Source organism: Argentina silus, assembly GCF_951799395.1.
Source record: "Argentina silus genome assembly, chromosome: 4".
NCBI lineage: Eukaryota > Metazoa > Chordata > Actinopteri > Argentiniformes > Argentinidae > Argentina > Argentina silus.
The window spans coordinates 18,530,336-18,543,110 of NC_139658.1; the positions used below are offsets into that span (position 1 = coordinate 18,530,336).

At 41.2% G+C, this 12,775-nt stretch overlaps 1 protein-coding gene across 1 annotated transcript in view; it reads left to right on the top strand.

Annotated features, from left to right (window-relative positions):
* LOC310803098 (growth/differentiation factor 11-like) overlaps positions 1-5,609 on the top strand; it is a gene marked incomplete at both ends in the record, with an annotated part of 16,297 nt that extends 10,688 nt beyond the window's left edge. The window contains 2 exons of the mRNA XM_083667736.1: positions 2,968-3,341; positions 5,229-5,609. Coding sequence (XP_083523862.1) covers positions 2,968-3,341; positions 5,229-5,609 — 755 coding nt within the window. The remainder of the gene's footprint in view (positions 1-2,967; positions 3,342-5,228) is intronic.
* Between the last annotated feature and the right edge of the window lie 7,166 nt (positions 5,610-12,775).

A 12,775-nucleotide genomic window follows, 5' to 3' on the forward strand; every position in this document is an offset into this window, starting at 1 on the left:
ACACAGAACCTACATCTCAGATTACATACTGTACTGCGGGGCTCTGCTCATTGCAGGCCTCTCTCTAGTTGAGAGTGAACTGTAAAAGCACCCCGAATCTGTAGTTTTCAATGAGCCCAACTCGAACCCTGTTGTTAGCTAAGCAAAAGCTGTTGTTTGTTGATGTGTCTAGTAGTAGCCTACTAAGGAAAATTTAAAACAGTTTGGAAAGGCATTGTCGATGTTTCTCCATTCAAATGTCATTGAAAAAACAACAACAAATAGTAATCTTAAATAAACCCAGAGAAAACTGCAGAATCATTCATTCTCCGTTTCGTGCCGACGTTAATTGCTGCGACCCCAGCAACCCACTAAAAGGAACATTGACATATTGTTTGTCCAGCGTGAGACATTGTATAATTTACACTCACTAATGACTGGCTCTGGAAATACAGGCTGAAGGACCACGTCTGTCCCTCGCTTGGCTTTCATTCAAACTTCCCCTGGACTCTTCCAATGGATATTCTATCTTTACCTCAATGAATTCATATCCCTCTATGCATGCCCAGTAATTCAATTACAACACTTGTTCAGTGTAAAAAAAGAAAAAAAAACAGTCTTGTGTTGTGTTCTCTCCCCGTCAGTCTGGTAAACAATTCACCATTGGCTGCTGATGCCCCGCCCGAAACAAAACAAAAACAAATTGCAGCTGAATAAATTGAGTTGTATCTTTGAAATTAAATGTTTTTTTGTATGAATCAGCTGAAAGGACTGTTGTGAAGAAAAACACACATTACCATTGCCATAGTGTCGACCTTGACCTTCAAACTCAATTTGGCTATTAGTATTGCCCCTCCCCAGCACCCGGGGGATGTAAAAGGCTGACGGTTTTGACCCCTGACCCTATTTCTTAACTAGGTCGAGGTGCCAAAATAAACTTTTGACCCAGGAAGCCTTTGCAGGTTGCCTGAGCAACCACAGATTTAGCAATGATTGACAGGTCCCTGCGGTTTATGTTAAAATGAGGCAGCAACACACTTCTCAGACAAGAACAATGAGAGAGAACACAGGCCTCCATTCAGCTGAATATAGAGACCATTAACACTAGCTGTTGTCTGTTGTTTGGAGGCGAAAGTATCTATAGGCAACTGGTGAATTCTACAGTAGGTGGCTCTCCATGCCCTATATGCCTCATTGTGGGGCATCAAACATTTTTACTGTGCAAAATATCACATGTCCTTTCATAAAGTGCGGTGCCCATATTCATGTAGTACTTGGCATCCGTGGTATCAGGCCATTGAAAAAGAGATTATCTGCTAACAGCATACATTTTCCCTTAACTGATGATAGACAGAGTGCTTTACATGGAAATAGACGTTGGATGCATTTATTATGCAATCATTTCATATGACGGAGGTCTATGCAAATGAGTCTCAGTGTGCAGATTTGACAGATGCTGTGAAGGAGTATCGGTAAAATACGAGGAATGAATGAGGACTGAGGACTATGACATGAATAACCAATCGCGATCCAATAGATTCCAATATAATTGCCCTAAACTTGTCATACTGTCATCATCCCATGTTTAAAGGTAGACTCAGCAATATGACATAGCCACTAAATAGCAGGGTAGAGATAGATCATGAAAGCAAGTTAATTCTCTTGTCAGCCTTTTTGTCAGGCAGCTGTTACTGTGAACGTTGCATCGTCATACCTATGGAATCACTAATAAGTGAAACTGTCTTGCTTGGATGTAAGCTGAAACATCTCCAGTGGTAATGTCAAATTGCTGAGTCTACCTTTAATTTTCTTCAACATACAGGTCGGTCCAATAGAGTCCAAACTCATCTCTGTTAATGTTAACTTGAACTTGAAGTGACTCTGGCTTATTGTGGGGGGATTCACCATTTCATAATGAGTTTGTTTCAGGATTCTATATGATTTCCATTTGGCTGTTTATGTGGCTTAGGGTCCTGTTTGCACTTTAGAGATGTATCATTCATTCTTCCCTTCCTCGAGGTAATCACTGATCTAACTTGATTGGATTGGCAAAAGCAATGGTCCCTTGACATACTGTCGCTCTCGCCAATCCAGTAATATCAGGTCAGTGATTATTTCAAATAAGGGAAGAAGCATTTAAAGCATTAAAGTATGGTCTAGCTGTATTTGTGACTTAGTGCCTGACTTATTTCTTAGCTCATTCAAACCTTCTGCGTGTGATTGTTGGCAGCTGTGCTGAGAGGTCTGTTTTGGCCTCTGAACCGCAAAATTGTCAGAATCTCCTTGCTCTGTCAGTCATTTACTGATTTAATCTAATGGTAGATCTTGGATTTGGAGAGCTGAGAGCTCCCATTAGGTGACCTTAGTCAGTTTGATTCCAAATCACCACAGAGTCTCTACCTGGAGAATACTGTAGGCACTGTCGATCCTAGAGCACTGAATGAACTGCTGTTCTGTAATGCCACACCAATCCTTGCAGATCTACCTATGGTTGTTTTAGGATTGGGCAAGTCTTTCAAGCAGCATGGTTGCTCCATTTATAGTAGATTAGAGGCTGAAGAAGCATTGATATGTGTGACGCGATTTAGTGAAAACTAATAGATTTTAGCATCTCAAAGAATCTGCATATAAACTATGGCATGACAAATTTTAGGTTCAGCAAAGAAAAAATTACGATTTGCTCAACAACTTTCATTAGACTTAAGAAGAAGAATCCCAAAAAAGAAAGCTATTGGTGAGATAGAAAGATAATAGGATTAATACACATAATTAGTATATGTTTGCCCTCACCTCTCCTGTGTGATTGAACATTATTTCTATGTCTACACCTGGTTTGCACATGTTCACCTTTTTGACACATTGCTTCTCAATGTAAAGCACTAAGATGTTTCCCTGCAAAATAAAAAGCAATAAATAGTTAATCTCACACATATGCAGATATCAATCAAACATATATTAATGTGTTGTTCCCCTCTCTGTGTCCCACAGCGGAGCCGCTGGTCCAGATTGATGGGAAGCCTAGCTGCTGCTTCTTCAAGTTCAGCCCCAAGCTGATGTTCACCAAGGTGTTGAAGGCCCAGCTGTGGGTGTACCTACGCCCACTGCAGCAGACCTCAACCGTCTACCTGCAGATCCTCCGCCTCAAGCCTGTGACGGAGCAGGGTAGCCGCCACATCCGCATCCGCTCCCTGAAGATTGAGCTCAACTCCCGCGTGGGCCATTGGCAGAGCATCGACTTCAAGCACGTGCTGCAGAACTGGTTCAAGCAGCCCCACACCAACTGGGGCATTGACATCAATGCCTTCGACGAAAGCGGCAACGACCTGGCGGTGACCTCACTGAGACCCGGGGAGGAAGGGCTGGTAAGGACCATCAGACCTGTCTCTGGGTTATAGGGACGTATGCGTCACACAACCAGGAAGCGATTTGCTATTCCAATTCTAGAATGGAAAAATCAGAGAAAATAAATGGCAGAGTTCAAATCTTGAGTTGAACCCCCCCCATAAATGTAAATGAACTGACCTTAACTCTGATAGGCATGGGGAGAAGGGACTGGTCTCCTTGGGTTGGAATCAGGTTGACCCAGCCTGCCTACATTAAAGCAACTTGGAAGTCCTCTTTACAAAGGGGGAGAATGTTCACCCCCTTTGTAAAGATGGGAAGATACAGTTCTCCCAAATTACAATATTTATTTAATCAGCAAAACCATTTTAGCCCATTTCTCAGAGAGCATTTTTAAAAGTGTATATTACCTCACAGTTACTTTAGTTCAAATCATTTTGCAACATTGTCTCTTTTGAAGCTACAGATGTGTATAATATCAGAGAATAGTAATATAAATTATGCTTTTCAAAATTAATCCACATTTCCATAAATGTTATGGTTAACTTGAAAACAATAAGGTTAGTCTTGACTACAGCCACGTGAATGAAGGAAAAATACACTACTGTTCTTCCAGAGACTACGTAATGTGCTATCTATCCCGTGAAGTTCAGAACATCTCTCATGCTGACAGTTCACAAGTTATTTTCCGCAAGTTAAAATTGTTTTATGGTTTACTCTTATGAATCCAGCCTGAAAAAAATGCTCTCATAGGGCTTAATACTGATTTCAGTGCATGTTTTATGCAAAATGTGGAATAATTTGCATAGATTATATCTGAAGTCAGGATTTCAGCCATTTCAGTCTGTTTGGCTTTTCACTGTGATAGAACAGCCAGTGCTGTGGTACAGCACACACTCTACTTTAACCATGTAATCTACCACAGTAAACCTGTAAATCAGTAAATCCACTAGCCCATCTCAAACATCCCCCCAAAAAAATGCATGCGTCAGGTTACTTGCATGATGAAATATAAAAACATTTACTTTCATGAATGGGTCTGAAGTCTCAGGAGGTTGTATAACAGATTATGTAGGCCACCGATGCAAGTATTACCAAATGGTAACCCAGTGTCCATTTGGGTCAGTTCCTCACAACACTGCATAGGGGTCGACTCCGGTCTCTCAGCCAACGAATCCCTGCACTGTGCGCACACAGCAGCAAGCTCTGTTTTTCTTAAGGAGAAGATAGAAAAGATCAGAGACACAGAGGCCCGTGTACAAAAATAAAACAAAACACAGAAAGCAAAGAAAGAGGCAAACTCCCCCCTGATCCTCTGGGTCTTTTAGCTTTTTTTTCCCTCAACAAAAGCCCCAAAGCCCAAGCTGACATGGTTTGACCCTTTTGGCCTCTCGGCTTATTTCTTCTCTTGAAAGCGTCACAAAAAACAGTGCTCAAGTCCAGCTGGGTTCTCTGTGGAGAGATGAGGGCTTTGTAAAATAAACACACTGGAGTAAAATATTCGCTGCTCTCGCTCTGCCTAAGGGTCAAGGTTATGGTAACCTGCAGATGACCTCAGAGGTCATAGATCAAGCTAAGCATATAGAATGTTGGCCGTTCCCTTGATGTTTACAGGGCCAGCTTTGCATGAACTAATACTCACATCTTGTCCTCTTTTTTCACTCTGTTTTGAAAAAAAGTAATCATTTGCTGAATTTGGACGGATGGATCAATTAATTAAAAAAAAATGTTTAACCAATGATGTTAATCAGTACAAATGTTGTTTTATTTTTAGTTGCTTTTCTCCTCTCACTTTATGGGTTCTCTCCTAACCACCTCCTCTCTTTCTTCCGCCTCTTCCTCCCCTCCCCTCCCCTCCCCCTCCCCCTGACTCCCCTCCCCTTCCCTCCCCCTCCCCCTGACTCCAGCAGCCGTTCCTGGAGGTGAAGGTTCTGGAGACGAACAAGCGCTCCCGGCGTAATCTGGGCCTGGACTGTGATGAGCACTCAACCGAGTCCCGCTGCTGCCGCTACCCGCTGACTGTGGACTTTGAGGCCTTCGGCTGGGACTGGATCATCGCCCCCAAGCGCTACAAGGCCAACTACTGCTCGGGTCAGTGCGAGTACATGTTCATGCAGAAGTACCCACACACCCACCTGGTGCAGCATGCCAATCCCCGAGGCTCAGCAGGGCCCTGCTGTACCCCCACCAAGATGTCTCCTATCAACATGCTCTACTTCAACGACAAGCAGCAGATCATCCATGGCAAGATCCCGGGCATGGTGGTGGACAGGTGTGGTTGCTCTTAGGCTGTAGGGGATTCATGTGTACTTGTGCACACCCAACACCACTTAATACCACCCAAAACCCTGACGGAGCTCTCCCCTGGCACCAGACTCTATCCCCCCCCCCCTCTTACTCCGCAACAAAACATCCCACTGGACCTCCATTCTCTTAGTTATTCATTTTAGTCAAAATGTAAAAAGGTAAAATTGAAATATGAAATGAAGATTGGACTGAGGCTGAGTGGTAGAAATATATATTGAAGATTTTAAAGGGGGCGTGTCTGTGGAGCAGCTTGAGAAACTGGTAAATAAGACAAAACTCTGTTTTAGGTGTTTGATAGTTTTGTGGTTGTTTTTCTTCAAAAGGTTTTTAAGAAAATGTCTATCAGGTTTTTTTGAAATGATGGTGTCTTTGTGAGATGTCCTGGATAGCGGATCCGGACAGTGGGAGACATGTTCCTAAGCATTTACAGTATATCGTTTTTCACATCTTTACTTTGAAGCAAATTCAGTTCTGAGGTGAGGGGTAAACAGTTTTATATGTTCAAAATGCTTAATTCAGCATGTACTCTTCTTAATGGGATTTGAACCACAACCAAGATGTTCCTAGACAGTGCCAATAGCTCCCAAAAATGATCAGTTAATTTGCAATTAATCTCTTAGCAAATACTTTAATTGTACACAAACAACCTTACTTACTTGACATCTACTTTTAGAATTAAATGAACCCAGAATCTTGTCTGAAGGTTCGATCATGTTCTAGAACGTTGTGTTGAGGAGATCCAAAGCCAAACTCTTGTGGCCTCTCTAGATGTAGCTAGCACCCCAGTGTGAAATTCTTGAGAATCCAAGAACCCTTTCACAGTTACTTTGATCTTCTTTTACCCGTGATCTTGTAAAACACAAAAAGAAAAAGAAGAAAAGAAAGACAAAAAGGAGTTATTTCAATACCTTTAAACGTGAACAGGAAAGGGGTTCGCTAATACACTTTCTCCCTATATTTTACTGCAGTGGCTCATATAACAGATGACCTTAATATCAACTTGCACACTAAATGTTTAGACGAAAAAGTCAAAGCTACACTCTGTAGACATTCAGTGTGAACTAGAATGAGAGCATGACATTCTAGAATTCTTGTTTTGGCTGACAGTTTGAAGCACTCCTAAATGTTATGATGACATTCAGTTTGTTTTAAGGTCATCTCGTGCTTAAACAAGTTCAATATTCTTTTTTAGTCTCTATAACAGACACAAAGTTATCCATTAAAACCCCAGAAACCACCAGCCCTTCACTCAAAGTAGTCCAAATGAAGATCTGTATGTACTGTGTTTCATACAAGAGTCCTAAGTGCACTTTGTATGGAAATTGGTGGGATGACGAAAAATTAAAGGATGACGTAAACTATCCAAAGTTTTCATGAGGTCCTCACCTTCACAATATAGAAGAGTTGTAAATTTGACCTTTGTATAATCACATACATATATGAACTAAATCAAGAGGAAAATCGAAGTACATTACAAAATGAAGAATATCGTAACCATCGTAACCAGCTTACAACAATGTTCAAGAAAAGTCCATTTTCATGAGGGTGCCAGACTGTTGTGTGTTGAGTTCAACGTGGTGATGAACACAAGCACATTGAGAGAAATGTATCTACATGAGTTATAAAGACATTTCTTCAAAAAATGAAATGGCATTCCATTGCTCCCATCCTCCAAGCCCCTTCATTGCTGTATTTGACAGTCTGACCATAGGTAGCCATCATTTCCCCTCTGCACACATACTGTCTATTACAGTAACAACAGTACAATTCCCTCCAGCTCCCCTACATTCACTCATGCAAGGAAAACCAGTGAGTTGAGGACCAAATGTATTTTGCCATGTCGCTTTGGTGAAAATTGTATGTTATGAAAGTTATGGCAAGGACAGGAGGTATGTTGGAAGAAAAAAACTAAAGCTTGATTGACAAAGGCCTTTTTACTAGCAAATAAAGATAAAGAAAGATCCATTATAGATCATATGGAAACACTATGATGGATATAAATAAAAGAATACAGCTGAAATGCCATTTCTAGTTATAGAACATATATTTTGATTGAATTTCCCGTGACCCCACCCCCAACCCCACCTCAACTGCACCCGTAAGATGCAGTATTGAAAGTGCTTGAACATAGAGTAAACACTCACTGAGCACTTTATTAGGAACACTATACTAATACTGGGTAGGGCCTCCCTCTGCTCTCAAAACAGCCTCAATTCTTTCGTGGCATTGATTCCACAAGATGTTGGAAACATTCCTTTGAGATTCTGGTCCACGATGACACGATTGCATCACGCAATTCCTACAGATTTTTCAGGTGCACTTTCAAGCTGTGAATCTCCCGTTCTACCACATCCCAAAGGTGTTCTATTGGATTCAGATCCGGTGACTGGGAAGGCCACTGAAGAACACTGAACTCATTGTCATGTTCATGAAACCAGTTTGAGACGACTTTTGCTTTGTGACATGGTGCATTATCATGCTGGAAGTAGCCATTAGAAGATGGGTAAATTGTGGCCATGAAGGGATACACATGGTCAGCAACAATACTCAAAAAGGCTGTGGCATTCAAGCGATGATTGATTGGTATTAACGGGCCCAAAGTGTGCCAAGAAAACATTCCCCACACCATTACACCGCCTCCACCATGAGAAGGTGCACAGGTGTTCCTAATAAAGTGTTCAGTGAGTGTAGATTAGAAAGCTTGAAGTCTGTCTTGTCTCCTGGATGTCAAAGTGAAGATATCCCTTTGTTGTAAACGAAAGCACTATGCTGTTGGATAAAGGAAGAGCCTTCTGACATTATATATAAATAATATATGTATATAATAAAAAGGGTGAAAAAAATCCTTTCTGGGCACTCTACCTTACCAACAATAAATTTTGCACTATGGGACGTTCATGGCGAGAGGAGTCGTGTTGTTGTTTGTGTTTGTATTTTACCTTATCGAGCACAAGAGAGCTTTTACAATTGAGGAAAAAGAACTATCCAAGCTTCTGGCGAACACCATGTGGATAAACTAGTGAGGCTATCACTTCTTTTGTTACCATCATGCTTTCCTGACTTCCTTTTTGGTCTGAAGCGGAGGCCTGTCCATACACTCACGCTCCTCCTCTACCCATCCTGGAACCTGGACAGACCAGCGGCCTAAAGGCCTCCTCACCCTCCCTGGGTGATATGTCATGTGTATAACAAGTGTCTGGATCAATGAACATAGAACGCTTTAACTGGAAATGCCCCTCCACCAACTTCAATCAATCTGTCATCAACTCTGAGAGACTTTGTCCTTTTGAATTTGAGCGACTTGTTGACTGTCTTACACAGACATGTTTTGCCTTTCTGTGTGTTTTGAGTGAAAGTGCCCATATTAGAATGGGAGGCGTATCCAGGGATCGTTAGCCAAAGTAGAGGATGACATGTGTGCTGTAACTTTTGTAGCTGCAAGAATATGCTAAAACATTTCAAAGGGAGAAAAAATGTGATATGGGCAGTGGTTGGAAACAATTCAACTGGTCAAGTGTTTCTATTTATTAAGATCAAATACAATGAATTTAAAGTATGTCTACCTCACTTTAGCATTCTGAAACCTTGCTTATAAATTTGACATTTAGGTTTTGTCATGAGTTAATCTGTGCAAACATGTAACCCGGAAGAAAACCCAAAAACGTAGACAAAAGCCACAGGGTCGCCTTGCTCTCAGGTTCAGATTGAGTAATTGACAGCTGAGTTCAAAAGAGTGACTGAAGCAAACAGCTAAACGTAATGTATGTTGACAAAAGGAAAAAAATAGCTGTGCCCAGGACCATGGTTTAATGCTGTGGATAAAGTTGCATCTTGAATTTTTGTGTATGTATACAGGTATGTGTGAGAAAGTGTTTTCATATATATAAATATATGAGAGGAAGAAATCTCTATGTAAATAAATACCCAAATGTTGACATTTTATGATGTTTTGGACAGGTTCTCCGCTTCTCATGTTTTGCCCACTTCTTTCCTTTTCACTCCTTGGTTCATCATGTTGTGTAGATAAAATTCACCCCAACTTTGTAGTTTGATGGTTGTGCATATGAGTAACTGTTCCATTGTTATTTTTTCTTTTTTTGTCGTTTGCTCTGTCTTTTTTCTTTTGTACAATAAATCATTTATTTAGCTTACAAAATTAAGCTCCAACTGACTTTATTTACTCTACCTCTCAACCCGCTGTCACACCTTCCGTGAAAAACAATAGTCCAGCGCTACTTCATCCAAATCCAGGCAATGAGTCACATAAAATGAGCTCAGGAGGCCGGTGACTAGTGGCATCCTGATTCTTAGAATGGAGGGGGGACAGGAAACAGATTAATTCGAAGGCTAATTGGTGGAAGAGGGAGACAGGCCCGAAGAGAAAGGTTTAGTGTTGGGCAGCCATTGTTTGGATTTCGTATGGGATGCAGCATGACCCAATTAATATGTCACCTGATAGGAGGGCCTCTCATCAACCTAATTTAGGGAATCAATGGGGGACAAATGAGAGTGAAGATGGAGCTCTTTACTGATGCAAATGCACACAGACCACCCACAACAGAGCAGAGAACACTGACGCCAGCAATGACGTAAACCTTACGACACGCTCGTACAAAAACCTCACTCAGTATCAAACAAGATTCACACACTGCTCTGCCTTTCTCACACGCACACACACACACACACACACACACACACACACACACACACACACCCACACACACCCACACACACACACAGCCTCACCGACAGTACCATCACACACATAAATATTTAGCACTTGTCTTTGGCCCATTAACCACTAAATGCCACAAAGGAACTGACCTGTGTCACTGTCATTTATGTATGAGAAACAGTCAAACTGGCAGTGAACTGACAATTTTAAAAAGGGTGGCAGAGCACTCAACACTTTGTTGTCAAAGGACAATCAGATCTGTTCGATGACAAGCACTGGCAAAATAACACTTCATGTCCAGCTTTCACAACTACCCCTAATGCACCATAACTGGCATCTTCATTGGCGTCCTTCACAGTCCAGCTAAATCTTAAAGGTGTAATTTGTCACTATGCCTATAATTATGGCAAAAAAAACAACATGAAATCAATGACAACACCTGCAAAATTGTTACAGAGACCTGTCAAAACAACAATCAAAATGTTGCAAAAGTCCCAAGGAAGAGAGGTGGGGCTTGGGAGGTATATGATTGCAGCAATAGCCATAAAGTGAAGAAAGGTTCAGAGAAGGTGAATTGGGGGCAGCACTCAAAAGCTTTGATTGCTGGACACAGTAATCAGTAACACCTTTGTGCCCGGCTCAATGCCTGGCCAATGTGCAGAGAGTAGTTAAAAAAAAAGAGAAGGAAAACCACACTTGTCCTTGTGTAAAGTATGAAAGGGTCCAGTTCTGCCTATGCTAGAAGGGATGTGTAAACATGGCGGTAAAAAAATTATGCTGAAATATTGTGATAGTACAGTGGAGCAGAAAGATGCCATCTCCGACAATATACTTAACAATGTGAAACATAAATGTAACCCTAATTGCCTTCAGGGGTGTTTTCAGTGGAACTTCCGCAATTCAAATGATACCTTGTGCTGTGAGGAGATCTGGAGATGACTGAGATCAGAAGTCCAAGCCAAAAACCTTTACCTTAGGGAAAGAATGAACGATGGTGTATAGTATGTGATAAAGACTAATGTTTATTTGCATATTAAAGCCACAGTCTGTAAGACATTTACTATTAAAGAGTGGCCACCAACAAAAAAGCGTAAAATACATAAATTCTGTATATCACTTGATGTCTTTGAAACGTCTGTGGTCATTGGTCAAGGAACATTATAGATGTGACATCAGGATGTCTATTTATTAATTTCATCACTCTCTACTCATTGATGAAACTTTCTATCTGTATGTATTATTTGTTGTGACTTTTTTAGTCATACACCTAATCTAATTGAGTTGTCACTGGGGTCAGCCCTATCAGATGTACAGTATATATATATATATACCTGTGGGTCATGTGGGGTTCACGATTACCTGTTGAAGACCATGTAGGTTGGAACGTTGTTTGATTGTTGATTATTGATTAAATCACTGGAGCAGCGTAACAGTGGGCGGACATTCCTCTTTTTTTCTCAGTTATCTCTTTTTGTCCTGCTCCTGTGACTATTTTGGATGTGTGTACAACCTCTCTTTTCATTGGTCAAGGAATGACATTCCATGAGTGTAGCATTACTTAAATAAAAAAAACAAAAAACATAATTAGAAGCTACACATCATGTCTTTACAAAGTCTCCTGGAGACTCAATGGAGACATACTGTATCTTCCTAGAGTTATGATCAGGTAAGACAGTTGTACTAATCTTACTACGGTATTAATCAGTCATATTCTTCCAAATCAATGGGTGTATTTCATGAGTTGAAATTCCTGTAAATCTTAAGTCTATGGCTTTAATAAGGAGTTGGTGCCCCCACACTTGCCACAGCATGTCTATTGAGGGACAGATGTTGCTAAAATGTTTGGCATTGCTACCACACCACCTGGCAATATTGACAGGTAGCCATAGAAGTTGCTCAGCCATTGTCCGGTGGGGTCGGGTCACATCCAGATCCTTGCCAGGGCATGTTGTCCCTTTGTCTCCCAGAGAAGAACGCATACCTGGGGATACAAGATGACCATCCATCCCCTGGAGGAGTTCCTTTCAACAGGTCCAAGACTCCATCCCTATGGGCAACTGACAAGTCAAGAATTCCTTGTCATGGCCATTGGGATTTTATGAATGAAAAAGCTTGCATAATGACCTGAAATTCTGCGGAACATCAGGACGAATCTTAATTTATGAGGTTTTCAATTGATCAACCGCTTATTGCTGTTTTACTGCCACAGTCTCAATAGGGCCACCTTGGTATTTCACCTCATAGAAACCCACATATCCTGTTAGTCCTGCCCTCCATCTCTGATGCTGTGTCCTACATTCAAATCAAAAAGTTTAAGACAACAGTTCCTATATACTGCTCCTCAACAGATTCATGTGCAGCAAGCTCTTTCTTTCTTTAAGTGGTACTGTACCTCTTCAAGTAGATCATGGATTATCAACACCTTTATTAGTAAAACCACATGACTTGTTTTGATGCACATTTACTCAAGGA